Here is a 15,811-nt window from a genome sequence, read left to right as displayed (position 1 = left end):
ACCACCTACAAGTTTCCTGGTGCTACTGCTGCTGCAGCTCCAGCACCACACTGGTTTTAGGGCGTCTGTGTAGGGCCGGGCCCTCTGAGGCCTCTGGGGGCCTGTGTCTAGAATAATCTTGCACCTCTGTGTCCTGGGAACCCACATGGCCTGTGCGGGGTGCTGAGCAGGCACGTCCTGGGAGTTGGCTCCTCCGGGACGGGGAGGTGATAGCGTGTCTCGTGTGCAACACTGTGCACATTTCATCCTCCCCGCAAATCTCGGAAGTAGCACACACCCTGTGCCCATCCCACAGGTGAAGAAATTAAGGATGAGGATCCTGACAAAGTGACAGGTGGCCAAGCCAATTTCAGATTCAGGTCTCCCTGATGGCCTTCGCTGCCATCCGGGTGCTGCTGGAATCTAGCTGTGTGACCTGGGCCAGTTACTTAGTCTCTCTGTGCCTTGTCCTCATCTGCAGCATAGGGAGAATAACGGGTTTTATGAGAGTTCTTGTGGGGTTCTTGTGAGGATTTTTTAAAAAGGATTTTATTTGAGAGAGCATGAGCACAAGTGGGGGGGGGCAGAGGGAGAAGCAGCCCCCCCCCCCCCCCCACTGAGCAGGGAGCCGAAGTGGGACTTGATCCCAGGACACTGGGACCCTGACCTGAGCTGAGGGCAGACGCTTAACCAACTGAGCCATCCAAGCGCCCTATTATGAGGATTAACGAGAGGACTCAGTGCTAGCATTGGTGTCACTGATGGCTTGTGTGATGTCCTCAATCTGAGCTTTGTTTCTTATTATGATTGCGCTTGCTGTGTGATACTCATCAGGACAGGAGCCCAGATATCCTGGGCGTTCCATCTGAGTGGCCCTTCCTTGAGAAGTGGGCCAGTCGGGATAATAGACACGAAGGAGTGTGGCCAGTGACGCAGTTCTGCTCTTGCTGGGATGGGAGAGGATGACCCCAGGTGCAAGAACAGAAGGGACCACAAGGCCAGGGGGGTGGCCAGCAGAAATGCCAGGCAGGCAGAGGGCTCAGCAAGGGTTGTCCTCATCTCCACTTAATGGCTACAGAAATTGAGGCAGATTAGATTTGTCCAGGGGCAAGGAGCTGGCTGTTGTGTAGTGGGATTCAAAACGGAGGGTGCTCTAAATCTTTGCCCACTTGGCATTGAGCCTGGAGACCCCTCAACGCTTATGGCTGGGTGGGGGGCTCTGTTAGGGACAGAGAAGGGAGCAAAGAAGGGGCTCTGACAGGTTCCCAGGCCCCATGAACTCAGTACACAGAGGAGGGGAGAGAGGAGGACATGTGGGCAGCATCCCTGGGTGGGTCCCCGGGCAGGATGGATGCTGGGGTGCCCATACAGCCCCTGTGGGCCCTCCCTGTTCTCTGTGTGGGTTCCAGGCCCCCGCCTTGAAGCCTGCCTTCTCCGGGGACCTGAGGTGGTGCCTGTGCTTCTATCCACAGGCCCAGCCCTGGGCATCAGCCTCTTTAATGTGCTTTTGTAAAAAGTACTGATTTCAAAAGTCAGCTTCTTTGCACTAAAAAACAAAGTTATTTTATTTCATTTTTTCAAAGTTATTTTAAAAATGACAAACGGACGTACCATTTAGAAAAGCTACCAAATAGCTTGCAAATGTGTAGAATGGAAAGTGAAAGTCTCATCCTTCCCCAGTTCCGTTGCAGTGAAGTCTGTGATTAGTGTGGTGGTGACGGCCACGCATTTCTGTGCATTTATGTAAGCCTATATTGATGTCATTGAAAAATGGGCACTATGGGATCTTGTACAGTTGGGGGGATAGTCATGGGGTCCTCAGCCCAGATGCTGCAGGAGGGGCTGCTGCCCCAAGCCGAAGGGGTGGGCCCCTCCTGGCAGCTCCATCCTGTGGTCTTCTGGGCTGTGATGAACAGGGTGTGGTGGGGTGCACTGGAGGACCAGACCCCCAGGTGGGGAGGAGCGGGGTGTCGACTGCGGGGCCGGCCATGGGCAGGTGCGAGGTGTGGTCAGGTGGCTGCCAGAGGCATGTGGACTTGAGCCCTCTAGGAAGCCCCCCATACAGCTTGGTAACACACAGATGGAAGACGGTGCCTGAGTTTCTGACCTGGCAGGTCTGGGCCAGGGCCTGAGAATGTGCATGCCAGCACGTGTTGAGGGGTGTGTTCTGTGAGTCTGAAACCCCATCCCCAAGTGAGGCAGCTGAGCCTGGGGATCAAGGACCTTTCAATCTCTGGGGCTTTTCTTGAGTTTTCACTCTCCTTACAATGAAGTTTTTGGGAATTTTAAGGCAGTCTTCAGGTGTTTGCAGGTAAGCCTGTGTTATTTAGGCTGAGTGTCCTTTTTCCCTCATGTGAGGCTCAGCTGACGTGCTGTGGGGTGGAAGTCGGATCTGCTCGTGTAGACCTTGGAGAGCCAGGGCCCTCTCATAGCAATAAAATAATCATGACTACTGTTTGCTCATTGGGTAAACTGAGGCCACACTGGCTCAGAAGCCTGCCCCAGTTTGGATCAGAAAGCAGGCGAGGGCTGGGAGGAGCAGCAGCAGCAGAGGTGAGCGCTATGGGAGCCCAAGGAGGGTGTATGCAGTTTCCACTCCCCTAAACAGGAGGAAGTGGCCTCCACCCCTAGGGAAGCGGAGCAGCATGGCTGACTGGGGAAGCCGGGGCTGGGGCACTGGGGCCTGCTCACCAGTACTCAGTGCTCACCAGATACGGAGAGAGCTCAAGAAGGCGCCCCGTTCCTCTGCTCCAACCTAGACCTGCCTGCCCTCTAAGTGGGGAGAGGGTGAGACTAGTCCAGCCAGTAGCACAGGCCACTCTGGCTGGCAGGAGGGGGAGCACACACACGGGCCCTAACTTTAGAGGCCTTGGGCTGGCAAATGTGCCTCCCTCTGAGCCCCACGCAGCACCTCCCAGGCACTGACAGCTGCCCCGGGCACTGGGAAGCGGAGGCCCAGGAGGGCTGCAGAGTCTCCTAGACCTCATGAAGACTTCCAGTAGAGGCCCTGCTGCAGGGTGAGGTGGGCACCCTCCTCCTGGTCCTGCCAGGACACTGTGGGCAGCCCCAGCTGTGGGAGCCCTGAGCACCCCAGACTGCTGTCTGATGTATATGTCTAATAGGCAGTTCAAATTCAGCTCCAAAAGCAAGTTCCACATCTTTCCTCAAACCCCACCCTCATGTTCTTCCCCATGCTGGTTAATCCTCAGGCCCAAGACCATCCTTCACAGCATCCGGAGTTGACCCTACTTCCCTCCTCTACCACCTGATCTGAGCCATCTCTTCCTGGGTTATAGCAAAACCCGCCAGTTGGTTTTCAGATCCCTCCCTTGCTGGGTCTCCACACAGCAGAAATAGTGACCTTCACCCTGAGTCACTCGGAGTCCCTGTGCCTGCTGTCTCACTCAGAGGAGGTGCACATGGCCCCCTGCCCCCAGCCTAGGTGTGCATAGTCTGGCTTGTTACTCCTCAGACCATTCTCCCTGCTTCTTCCCTCTACACACACTGGTCTCAAGACCTTGGCACCTGCTGTCCCTTATGCCTAGAATGTTCCTTTCTTATCCCAGGATGCTGCATGACTAACAGCATCAGTCTATCCCAGTGGTACCACCTGAGGCTGCTTTGACCACCCCTACATGCTTGGTCTTCTCCTCCATAGTTTTCTCTTCTTCACTGGGATGTAACCCCAGGAGGCAGAGTTCTGTGTCCGGGCTGTGGGAATGGGGCCTGCTATGCACAGAGCAGGTGCTGAAGAAACATTTATCAGATATCCAGTAGCTGCAGGGCTGCCAGGTGGCCTGCCTGCCCACCTCTGATGCCCACCCATGGGGGGGGTGCCCCTCCTGGCCCTGGTGAGAGCCTCCTGGTGGGGCTCTCACCGTGCACCTGCACACACTCAGGATGCAGGCCAGCCTAGGAGGAGGAGGGCCTGGCGATTGGGCCTGTGATGCCTTTTTCTTCTTCCCAGGAAACTATGCCCCAGACGTCCGTCGTCTTCTCCAGCATACTCGGGCCCAGCCATAGTGGACAAGTGCAGCCCGGCATGGGGGAGCGAGGAAGCGGGGCCAGTAGCTCTGGGGAGCTTGTCTTCCAAGAGGGTCGCCTCATCTCTGGGTCCCTGGAGGCCTTGATGGAGCACCTGGTCCCCACAGTGGACTATTACCCGGATGTGAGTGCCACGACCTGGAGATGGGTGGGATGAGTGGGGGCCACCTGGGTTTCAGGGGAGGTTGCTTCTGGGATGGGGAAGGAGGCCCGGACCGAGAACTGAAGAGAGCAGTGTGGTAGGGGAAGGTCATCAGGGAGCCTCAGCCCTGCTTCCTGCTCTGCCCCCTGCCCCCAGCCTAGGGGAGAGGCACCTTCAGTGACTTCCCTGCTTACCCCAGGCAGCTGGGAGATGGCCTTGATGGCATAAGGAAGGATACACAAGAGGGTGAAATAGGGACCTGAGCTCTGGCAGGGATGTCAGGGAGGAAGAGCAGTCTAAGGGGTAAGGCTGGTGCCTTGGAGTCCTGGTGAGGGTCCACCCACCCTGCATGTGTGTCCTGTCCCTGAGCTGGGAAGGTTGTTTTGTGCGTGAACTGCCATCGTCCAGAAAAAGAGGAGACAGGCCCGCCACGCTTGGCCAGCATACAGACCCCCAGGCGTGTGCCTGCGTTCAAATCCTCCCTCTTCATTTCAAGATCCCATTGGTACATTCTTAGAAGGAGTCCCTTGTCGTGTGGCTTCCCTTCTGCCTCTGCTAGGGGCCATCTCGTAGGTACAGTGGTGTTAGGCCTGCTGCTGCCCAGGAGGGTCAGGCTGCAGCAGCGCATCCCAGCCACGACCCCCCTCCGTCCTGAGGGCAGAGCTGTGCTCCCCGTCGGCAGGGGCTGCCCCTCCCCACTCTCCGGCTTGTACCTAATGCTGCTGGAGCCTACTCAGCTTCTCGGTGTGCCTGTGCCCTCCGGCCCAACATGGCACGCCTCCCACCTACCCCCGCCATAGGGCTCCATCCCTCTTGAAAACCCTTCCAGACCTGGGCTGGGGCTGGGATTGGTGGTGCAGCTGGGAAGAGGGGCCTTGAGGCCCTGAAACAGCCTAAGGCAGGGTATCAGCCTTCCAGGGGCTGGCACCTCCAACTCCAGCTCTGCTCTGTGGCCTCGTGGCGGGGGCTACTCCTCATTTAGGTCTGTCCCAGAAGGGCCTTCTTGGCTGCTACTCAGGATTATCCCCCAAATGCTATGCCTGTGTTCCCGGAGCGAGTAAGGGGGCGGTAGAGCAGAAAGCTAGGGCTGCCAGAGTCCAGCTAGGCATCAGCTCCTCTGCCAGCTTCCTGGGTTCCCCCAGCCTCCCCCTGCTGCCCCTGCCCCATGTATGCTGGCAACTGGGGATGCATGCACACCAGTAAATCTCTGTGCTCCTTGGAAATGCATGGCTCTGCCCTGCGAGCTTTTCTCACTTTGGCTAAGAACTCCAAGGTGTGATGCCCGGGTGACTTTCATCACACGTTTGAGCCATCTGCTTAGAAAGGGGCCACCGACCAGCAGGGATCTCTGAGCACCCATGTTGCACAGCTTGGGGACAGGTCATGGGAAGTGTGAGTATTAGGGGATGTGGTTGGAGGAACCCCTGCGGTTCCCAGGAGAGTCTCCTCTAATGGCCTCTGGAGGCTGCATGGGGGCAGTGAGGGCCTGAGGCTCTGAATCCCGAGTCCTGTTCCACAAGGCCTTGTGGGCCCAGAGTGCGGGCAAAGGGTCCCAGGCCCTCTAGCCTGCAGCAGTCATGCAGGGGTAGACTCCCCAGGAAAGCCCCAAGCAGCTTCCCCCACTCCCAAGTCCACCCTGTCTGTAGGCAGGGGCCAATGTGGAGATCTCACAGGTGCTGACCCAGGTCACACGAAATGCTTCCGAGAACCCTGGGCCCTGGGGCCTGTTCCCTTTTAGTCCAGGTCACGAGGACCTATCAGAACCTGTACCACACAGCCCAGTGACAAGAGCACATGGCTGTGGGACAGAGGGGCCTTGGTGTGCCAGGTAGAGATAAGGCCCACAGTTGGTTAGTGACTGCACTGGGGCTTGCAGCCATCCGCTGGTGCTGGGTGCTGGGTGCTGAGTGCAGGGCCTGAGACTGCCCCACCCTGCCCTCAAGTTGCTTCCCCTGGCAAGGCCAGTAAATATCTGGAGAAGCAGCACGCTTGGAGCCTGGCCCCAGGAGCACTGTGTGAGGTTGGGAGAGTCCCACCAACATTCAAGGTTGGGTGTTCTCTCCCATCGCGGGGTAAGACCGGGTGGAGGAGAATCCCAGCAGAGCGAGCTGCTGGAAGCTGAGCTTGTTGGGGGAAGCCTCCAGGGGCTGCTCGGAAGGGGGATTTACTTTGTGCTTTGCAAGGGGGCGGGGCGGGGGTGGGGGCAGGATTTGGGTAACAGAGAAAGAGAAGGGCAGTCAAGGCGCAGCAAAGCCTGCGGGAGAAGGCACGGCCGCTGGGTGGTGCTGTCGGGCCGCCATGGGGCTCGCTGGCCCTGCCCTCACCGGTTGGGGCCGCACCAGGCCTGACCTGCTCCTCATCCTCTCTCCTTGTCTCTTTTCTTCAGAGGACATACATCTTTACCTTCCTCTTGAGCTCCCGGGTCTTCATCCCCCCTCATGACCTGCTGGCCCGTGTGGGGCAGATCTGCCTGGAGCAGAGGCAGCAGCTGGAGACTCCTGGGTCTGAGAAGGTAAAGGTGCTGATGGGTGCTCCCTGTCTCTGTGCCCCCAGCTCCTGGCTTGCTCACAGCTGGGAGAGAAGCTGGCAGGACAGGTCTGGCTGAGCCCAGCCCAGGGCCCTCCCTGATTGGGCAAGGTTGGCTTGTCTCTGGCCCCCTGGGCACCCCTGGGGCATGGCTCCCTGTGGGGCATGGGGTGCACACACAGCTCAGCACTCTTCATGGGATGCTGCAAATAACTGTTCTTGGTGGGTACTCACACCTCTTTCCAGGAAAGACAGCCCTGCCAGCAATCCTGGTCAGTGCCGGGACCCCAGCTGGTAGGAAAACCACTCTGGGTAGAGGTCAGGTGGCAGCACTCCCAGGCTGACTCTCCTGCCTGGAGTGGTTTTCAGGAGGGCTCTTTTCCCTGTTGTCTCTTCTGATTGAGCCAGGCTTTGGTGGCCAGGATGGCTGTGGGCATGTGCTTTGGAAGAAGCGGCTTCCAGAAGTCTGGTCTGGTGCAGAAGACGGGGTGGTAGGTATGCCATCCGAGAACTGGCAGGGCTTAGTCTGGGCTGCGGCAGAGCATGTCCTGCCCCCCATTTGCTAATGACTTTGTCCTCTATGTTCCCTCCACCAGACCAGGCCTCACCGTGCACCTGCACATGCTCAGGATGCAGGCCAGCCCGGGGGGAGAACCAGCTGGGCCTGTGGCCAGGATCAGGCAGGCTGGAGGCAGCTCAGCAGGGGTGGGGCAGATGTGGGCCAAAAAAATGTGGGGATGAGGAGTGGCTAGAGGCCCACAGGGCAGCAAGAACAGCCCGGAGGGCAGGCCCAGGCAGGCAGGAGCTGGTCAGTGCTGAGGAGGAGCCGTGGTGGGCACAGAAGGGGTGCCGGCACATGTGGTCATTTTAGTGGGACAGTGTGGGGCTGGGCACTGAGGACCAGCATTGGGCACACCCTCCTCGGGCCTTCTGTGTGTGGCCCTGGCAACGGCAGGGGTGCCCGCCCACCTTTAGTGACATGAAGCTGGGAGAGAGGATGCCTCTGAGCATCTGCACCCCTTCCCAGCACTTGCCAATCTGCTTTTAACTGAGAGGGGGCAGGCGAGAGTCTCTCATTCAATAATTTTGCTTGGTTTTCAGTTATTTTAAATGGGTGACTTCTAATAACAACAAAGGAAATTAGTTTTCTATGTCATGGTAGAGGATAAATTTTTTTGAAAATGAATTTAAGTGAAATTGCTGTACTAAGCGGAATATGAAACAAAGCAGGTACAACAAAATCCACAGGGGACAAGGAGGGGATGGTCCTCCCAAGCACCCTCACCCCAGACCCGGAGGAGAGGGGGAGGCTCGTACCACTTGTCATCTCATTGCCCACTGTGGAGGGTGACTTTGCTCTACGCCCTGCCACCTCAGGCCAAGCTCAAGTCTTTCTCAGCCAAGATCGTACAGCTATTGAAGGAGTGGACGGAGGCCTTCCCCTATGACTTCCAGGATGAGAAGGCGATGGCCGAACTGAAGGCCATCACTCACCGGGTCACACTGTGTGATGAGGTGAGGTCTTCCCTGGAGCCCTGCAGAGCTCCGTGGGTGTATGTCTGGGGGAGAGGGTCTACACTCACAGGAGGGCGGGTCTTCAGGGACAGCTCTCTATGCAGTCTTCTATGCTGTCACCTTTTAAGATGACTGGGTGGCTCCATTTGTACCCATCCCCAAACTGCTCAGCTGTCCAGCAATGGGCCTTGGCACACTTGGCATGTGGGAGACCCTGGAATGAGCCCAGGCCCTACCCTTTCCTGGGTTTGGGGTGAGTGGAGTGGGAGCCTAGTAAAAGCCTGTTTGCATTTCTGGCCTCCCAGCTCACTCCCGGCCTTTTGCGGAGACCGGAAACCTGGGGAGTACTCTGTGTGCTCCGCATCTTGTCTGGTTTGAGGGCTCACAAAGCCCAGGGAGAGCTCTGGGCAGGGCCAGGGCTGTTCCCACCCTGCAGGGAGTGAAGGTTCCCGGTCCTAGAGGATGCTCTCTTCCCTACTGTAGGCTGCCTTACTGTGGGAAGGCCAAAAGTGGTTCAGCTGCGTGCTCCTGGGAAAGCCATGGTTTTCTACCCCTGGCTTTGGCCTGGCCCTCAGCTCCCATCCCCACAGCATAGGCAGCTGCGCCACCCTCAGCAGGACTTAGAGGAGCTCCCACTGTGTTCCATTCTGTCCTCAAAGGCCCAAATATTCATGGCAGATTTGAGTAGGGATGTGGGCTCAAAGTTAGGCATATCCTTAGGGAGGAGATGGGCTCCTCTGGAGAGGTGATGGTCTTGCCAGCCCACACCAGCACCTTCACTGTCCCCTACCTTCACAGGAGAATGGCACAGTGAAGAAGGCCATTGCCCAAATGACACAGAGCCTGCTGCTGTCTCTGGCTGCCCGAAGCCAGCTACAGGAGCTTCGGGAGAAGCTCCGCTCACCAGCCATGGACAAAGGGTCTGTCCTCAAGGCTAAGCCCCCAGCCACTCAGAAGGACATCCTGGGCGTGTGCTGCGACCCCCTGGTGCTGGCCCAGCAGCTGACTCATATAGAGCTGGTCAGTGCCACAGCATGCACTGCTTGGGGTAGGATGTATCACCGATGCTCTCATCGGTGCCTCCTCGCTGGTCAGACTGGGGAGTCAGGTGAAGCTCACTTGCCAGCTCAAACCTCTGCTTCTGGGTCCCCAGGATCACAGCAGCCCTTTGTGCATGGGAGGGGCTGGGGTGATGGGACTGCAGTGGCCCCAGGATAGAGGACTGGCCCAGGAGGTGAAGGGCTTGGAGGGGGAGAGCCAGTTCCCCCCACCCCGTCACCTCGTCTTGCCTATGCCGTGGGCTGGAAGGTACCCTGTAGCTAGCTGCCACTGCCCCAAGGCCTCACTCCCATGAAGCCCTGTTTCCTCCCCTCCCAGGGGAAGGTCTTCCAGACCCCAAGGGTACATTTGGGGGTGAGGGTGGGCAGAACCTGCCCACTGGCTGGTTGCTCTGATCAAGGAGAGGCTGTGGCACACACGTGCAGGAAGGTCTTGACTGCCACTCTGAACGTGGCCCACACCTTGGGTATGGGGCCCAAGAATGGCAGGCTTGTCACCTTCCCGTCCTTGCCCATCCTAGGAGAGGGTCAGCAGCATTCACCCTGAGGACCTGATGCAGATCGTCAGCCACATGGACTCCCGGGACAAGCACAGGGTGAGGGGCTGCTGTGTGCTCGGGGGTGGCCTTAAGGGGGGTCCCTGTCTATACCCCATGCAGGGTGGGGGCCTCACAACTAAATGGGTCTGGCCTAGTGCCTGTTCCAGGGGGTCTGCAGACAGCAATGCAGGGTGATACAGACTGGAAGGGTCTGTGTTCCCAGGAGCTTGGGGAGGGGCGTCCTGGGAGCCCTGGGCCTGTCCAGCTGCCCAGAGCCCACTGTCCTTTTCAGTCTCTTTTGGCCATGGTGCCAGCTCATTTCCGGGGGTAGGACTGGGGCGGCACCTGCTGGCAGGGTCCTCATGCTCCCCGTGATCTGCTGTGCTCTACCAGTGCCGAGGGGACCTGACCAAGACCTATAGCCTGGAGGCCTATGACAACTGGTTCAACTGCCTTAGCATGCTAGTGGCCACCGAGGTGTGCCGGGTAAGCACTGCACGGCCCATGTGTGTAGGGTGGCACTGTCCCTTCTCAAACCCACGAGGCTGCCTGGGGCTCTGACTTCTGTACCCCTCAGATGATAAAACTCTGAAAGTGGAGACAGAAGCCTCCATTCCAGGGCCACCAACATCCCTGCTACCCCTACCACCACTATCCACCCCCCCACCCCCCCCCGGTGCCCTGGCCAGTCTCACAGTGATTGAGACACACCCATCCGTGGAGTGTACCAGCACAGTCTGTGAGTTTATCTGGGGCTCCCTTAGTGATCTCGGACTGCTCTCCGGCCCCTTTGCCCAGCATCGAAAATGCCACCACTGCATTTCCTGCCTCTGCAGCCCATGGGAATCTCCCCAACCCTGGGTCTGACAGCTCTGAGGGCCCAGGGTGGCTCCTGTCCAGCCTGCCCTTCAGGGACTGGTGGTGGAGGGATGCTCGTACGGTGGGCTCACCCTGAGGCTGTCTGGCTGCTCTCAAGGTGGTGAAGAAGAAGCACCGGACCCGCATGCTAGAGTTCTTTATTGATGTGGCCCGGGAGTGCTTCAACATCGGGAATTTCAACTCCATGATGGCCATCATCTGTGAGTGTCCAGGCCCCGGGGGCTTCCTAGCCAGCTCTTGCATGGCCTGCCTACCCCCATCCTGACCCTACCCGCTGTTCCCTGCAGCTGGCATGAACCTCAGTCCTGTGGCGAGGCTGAAGAAAACGTGGTCCAAAGTCAAGACGGCCAAATTTGATGTCTTGGAGGTAGGAACCTCAGCCTCATCCTGCATTGGCCTGAGGAAGGGTGGGCGTCCCATCATGCTCTGCCCCCTTGCTGAGAACCCACTATCACAGTGCCATCTGGTGTAGGGCATGTTGAGCTGGCCTGGCTGCTCTAGGAAGTGGGTAGCTGAAGCTCTCCACAGCCCTTGGGACTTTAGTCAGAACTGGCATTGCCTAAAGCAAGTTCTGGAGCATGGTTAGGAATCAGGTTGAGAAACATGGGCCCATGAGCCCTGTGCTGGGTGATGCTGACTAAGCAGACTGGCCTTTTCCTGGCTTGAATTCTTGTGGTCCTGGATTATCTGGGTGGCCCAGGAGTGGACAGGCCTTCCCCAATATATTTGATCACAGAATCCACTTTTTCTTTTTTAAATTGTATTTATTCATTCGTGAAAGACACAGAGAAAGGCAGAGACACAGGCAGAGGGAGAAGCAAGATCCCCGCAGGGAGCCTGATGTGGGACTCGATCCCAGGACCCTGGGATCATGCACTGAGCCAAAGGCAGACGCTCAACAACTAAGCCACCCAGGCGTCCCCAGAATCCACTTTCTATAAACATCTTGCAGAGCTTGTCAGGTTTGGGAGGTGTTGGCCCAAGTAGAGGGGCAGTGGAAGGTTCTGAAAGGAAAGTGAGACCCAGACTCAGCAGGGCAGGGAAGAGGTGTGTGTGAGCTGTGAGACTTCTCTAACTTTCCTGATGATGCTTGGGCCCAGACCCAGTGCTGAGCCAGATGCTCACTCCTGGTAAGGAGGCCCCTCTGGTGACGGTCCGGGCTGCCCAGTGGGGAAGTACCTTCCCCATCACTGTTTCCTGACCTTCAAGGGGGACTCTGAACAAGTCAGGTGCAGGGAGAGCCCTGCCCACCACATCCTCCCATCTGCCCACAGCACCACATGGACCCATCCAGCAATTTCTGCAACTATCGCACCGCCCTGCAGGGGGCCACGCAAAGGTCCCAGATGGCTAACAGCAGCCGAGAGAAGATTGTCATCCCTGTGTTCAACCTTTTCGTTAAGGACATTTACTTCTTGCACAAAATCCACACCAACCACCTGCCCAATGGGCATGTTAACTTCAAGGTGAGCTCAGCCCCCTTGTGGTCCAAGGGGAGGGGGGCCAAACTGTCCCAACACAAGGCAGGACAGACCCCTCAGCCTTATCCTAGGGCAGACAGTCTGTGCCATTAGGCTGCAAGGCGGTGACCCTGGTACAGAAAGGCCTTTAGGACTGAAAGCTCCAGGGGGGGCTATGTGTGCTGTTTATGAAGTATCAGGGTGACCCCAACCCTTCTGGGTGGATGCTCTGGTTATAGGGCTTGGAGCCACAGGGAACTTGTATTTACCCAGGACCCTGGTCCCAACAGGTAGACAGAGAAGGGGGCTATACCTTCTGGGGGGGGGGGGGGCGTTGGGAGGGAGGAAGGCTTTGGGCAAGAAGGGACTTGAGCAGGAAGGAAGCAGCAACAGAATTCCAGATGGAAGCTAAGGGTCGCTGGCCAAGGGTGGGAAGGTAGGACAAAGGTGATCGGGGAGGTGTAGGGGAAGTGAGGTTGTCCAGTGTTTACCTCACACAGGTAAGGGGTATGAAGGAATTAGGGATCCTTACACAGGCCCTAAAGAGTGAGATCATGGCATGTTCTGGTTGGTGGTGTTATGCCAGGTGTGGCCTGCATACCCGCCTCAGCCTGGAGTCTCATATGGGGACCTCTTGGGTCTTACACAGGGGGGGCACAGACCCTGCCACAGCCTGATGGTCTAGGCAAAGAGCAAGACAGAGTGGTCTTGGGGACACTTACTGGCTCTCATGCTGCATCAAGTGCTGCTGTGGCCACAAAGTCAGCTGACTAGGGTCACTGTCCCATCTTGCTGGGATGCAGAATGAAACCAGAACCTAACCCTAACCAAGGATTTCAAGCTGAAAATGACAAATGAACATCCAGTTGGTCTTCTGTATTTTCAGAAATTTTGGGAGATCTCCAGACAGATCCATGAGTTCATGACATGGACTCAGGTAGAGTGTCCCTTCGAGAAGGACAAGAAGATTCAGAATTATCTGCTCACGGCACCCATCTACAGCGAGGAAGGTGAGGCCCAGCTCCCCGTGGCAGCACACCCATGTCCCCACACCGTACATGTCACCCTGACTCCCCCACATCCAGGGCCTCTGCCCTCATGGGGTTGCCCTGGGAGGCGGGCCTGATCATTGTCCTCATGTTATACAGGAGCAGCTCAGCCCAAAGGGGTGAGTACATGAGGTTGGGCAGTGGGTAGATGACAGGATGAGGACAAGGAGAGAGAGGGCTCTGGAAGCCACCCGAGAGAGCCAGAGCATGGTTGGGTTAGTGCTGCAGAACCGGAAATTTCTCAGTCCCTAAGTCCCTAAGAAGGAAGCTGGGAGCTCTAGATCTCATGGGGCCTATCACCTCATGAAACAGAGACTTGTGGAAAAGTCCAGACCAGAGGTCATTGTCCTTGCCCAGCTGCTCCCCTAGAAAGGGTTAACTGGCGTGGTGTGCAGACTGACTGCACGTGCACATGGGTTCTGAGGGGCTTCTCATCCCGCAGCTCTCTTCATCGCCTCCTTTGAAAGCGAAGGTCCTGAAAACCACATGGAAAAAGATAGCTGGAAGACTCTCAGGTAAGAAAACCCCAGGGACAGGCCTGTGAGCCCCTGAGACTGGTCCCATGCCTGGGTCTACAGGAAGGGAGAGGACTGGGGAGCATGATCTGTTCTTCTGAAAGGCGGCCAGGGGGTACCTCCACACAGGCTGCCAGTCGGTGGGAGGCTGGACTTGGGTCCACGTGTCCCTGACCCTTCCCCTGCTGGCCGGTTCCTAGAATCCAGGCCCTCCCCAGATAGCATGGCCCACCCTCTGCCTGCTTAGGGGAAGGGCCTGCCGACCACCTGACCATTTCCTTGTGCCCTGCCTACCTCTAGGACCACTCTCCTTAACAGAGCCTGAAGGCGCGGATGCAGCCCGCAGACGCTGGATGAAGCACACACATGCACTGAGTTTTAATCTTGATTGATAAGGGTTGAGATGAGGCGGCCTCACTGGTTGGGGTCCATTTTGTATATAACTTTTATGAAAAATATTTCATGCATCAACCTTTGGCACTTACAAAGTTTTTTTGTTGTTGTTGTTTATTTTAAATAACAGGGCAGGGCCCTGCTTTGGGGAGGGGTGGGGAAAGAGTATCATGGGAGATGGCATCCATGATAACATCTTATTCTAATGAAATGTAGATTTTTATTTTCTACTTTTGATTATTAACATCTTATGAAAAAATATTAAAAAAAAAAACCCAACCAAAACCAATGTGAGCCCTGCCTGCTTGGACGCCCCTCCAGCCAGTGTCTCTGATGTCGGGGTTAGTGCCTTAGAGAGTACTGGAGGGCCGGTCTCCCGCTCTGTTCCTTTAGCCCTCAGGCAGCCAGTGCTCCGGAATCGCCAGGAAAGCTGTGCCCTGGGCCACGAGGCACCTGCCCTGAGAGCCTAGGCCAGAGAGGCTCCAGCAGGAAGGGCTTGGCTGGCCGGGGGGCTTCATTTGCATCCTTCTAGAAGCAAACCTGAGTACGGGCTTTCCAAAGTTTACATTTTCATTTTCCTTTATCAGGGATTTAGGGGTTTGGGGAGGGCCAGGGGGATACCTGGCAGCATATTTTCTGTTGGAATATGTCTGGCAAATTGTTCAACTACATTATAGGAAAAGAGAAAATCTAAAATAACATAGGGGAGGATATGGTGCAATTGTCCGTTTTCTAGGCTGTAACAGGTACACGGAGCTGTAATGAAGAGAGTACGAAGCCGACTTGAGGATGGGGAGATTTAAAGCAGTTCTTGAAACTCCAGTACAAAGTGAAAAGAAGCCACTCACGCAGCGCCCTCTAGTGGCCCGCCTCCTCCGGCCCTCCAGGTGGGGGTGCCCGGACGGAATCTAACAACATCACACCAGACTGCTGGAGCCCACTCCTAAAACTGCCCAGCATGTGGAGGTATTTTCCACACCCAAACTTGAGGAGTATACTCCATTTTCTGTCTTTCTGGCTGTGGGATGGCAAGTCCTGATCCCTCAAAAGCCAGCGGTGGGTCATCTGCTCTCTCTCCCCTCACAGTGGGGCTTTCATTCAGCACAAGCAGATGTGGAACTACTCACCCTTGTTTCTCTCTAGGCCTGGCTTCCTTCTGCAGGAGCCACTGCGGTTGAGATGCCTGAGTGAGGATGGGGCAGTTAGTTGCTAATTCCCAAAGCTCCTAGGAGAGCCTGGAGATGTGGAGGTGAGGCCTCAGGAAGGGGTGGCTCTGAGATCCACTGCTGACTGCAGCCTTGGGTGGAGCCAGAATATTTACACTGTATTGTCACAGTGTTTTCGCACTTTTCAGACATTCTAGATAGTACATATTGTATCTTGATAGTACATATTGCTTTGTTTATGTATTTGAAAAAAAGGAAGGCTAAAAACTTGAGACTATATATTTGGAATACAATGTTAGAACTTTCCCTCTTGCTTTAAGGAGCTTTCATGTCAATGTGCACTCACTCCACTGGGTCATCAGTTCTAGTACCTACCTGATACAGTGTCTATGTTTGCTACTTTATTTTCCCACTTTGATACACACCCTATGATGTTTTGGTATTTTGAGATGAACTCTGAGTACAAAGCTGTACCATAATGCAGGATGTCAGTTGTTGGTGTGACTGGACCTATTGCATCAATAAAAGAACATATTGCTCCCCTTG

The 15,811-nt window shown here is 56.3% G+C and overlaps 1 protein-coding gene across 15 annotated transcripts in view; it reads left to right on the top strand.

Moving 5' to 3' along the window:
* RASGEF1A (RasGEF domain family member 1A) overlaps positions 1-15,811 on the top strand; it is a 216,602-nt gene extending 200,791 nt beyond the window's left edge. For 14 of the 15 annotated variants that reach the window (XM_072806212.1, XM_072806213.1, XM_072806210.1 and 11 more), the window contains 12 exons: positions 3,947-4,147; positions 6,552-6,677; positions 8,069-8,206; positions 9,005-9,226; positions 9,786-9,860; positions 10,197-10,289; positions 10,780-10,882; positions 10,970-11,049; positions 11,957-12,148; positions 13,029-13,152; positions 13,634-13,706; positions 14,007-15,811. In XM_072806212.1, coding sequence (XP_072662313.1) covers positions 3,947-4,147; positions 6,552-6,677; positions 8,069-8,206; positions 9,005-9,226; positions 9,786-9,860; positions 10,197-10,289; positions 10,780-10,882; positions 10,970-11,049; positions 11,957-12,148; positions 13,029-13,152; positions 13,634-13,706; positions 14,007-14,031 — 1,452 coding nt within the window. In that variant the 3' untranslated portion in view covers positions 14,032-15,811. Of the gene's footprint in view, positions 1-928; positions 952-3,946; positions 4,148-6,551; positions 6,678-8,068; positions 8,207-9,004; positions 9,227-9,785; positions 9,861-10,196; positions 10,290-10,779; positions 10,883-10,969; positions 11,050-11,956; positions 12,149-13,028; positions 13,153-13,633; positions 13,707-14,006 lie in introns of those variants that run through there. The other variant, XM_072806224.1, reaches the window with a different exon arrangement.

This window comes from Canis lupus, chromosome 29 (assembly GCF_048164855.1).
Source record: "Canis lupus baileyi chromosome 29, mCanLup2.hap1, whole genome shotgun sequence".
Classification (NCBI taxonomy): Eukaryota; Metazoa; Chordata; class Mammalia; order Carnivora; family Canidae; genus Canis; species Canis lupus.
This window is presented reverse-complemented; position numbering and strand designations above follow the sequence as displayed.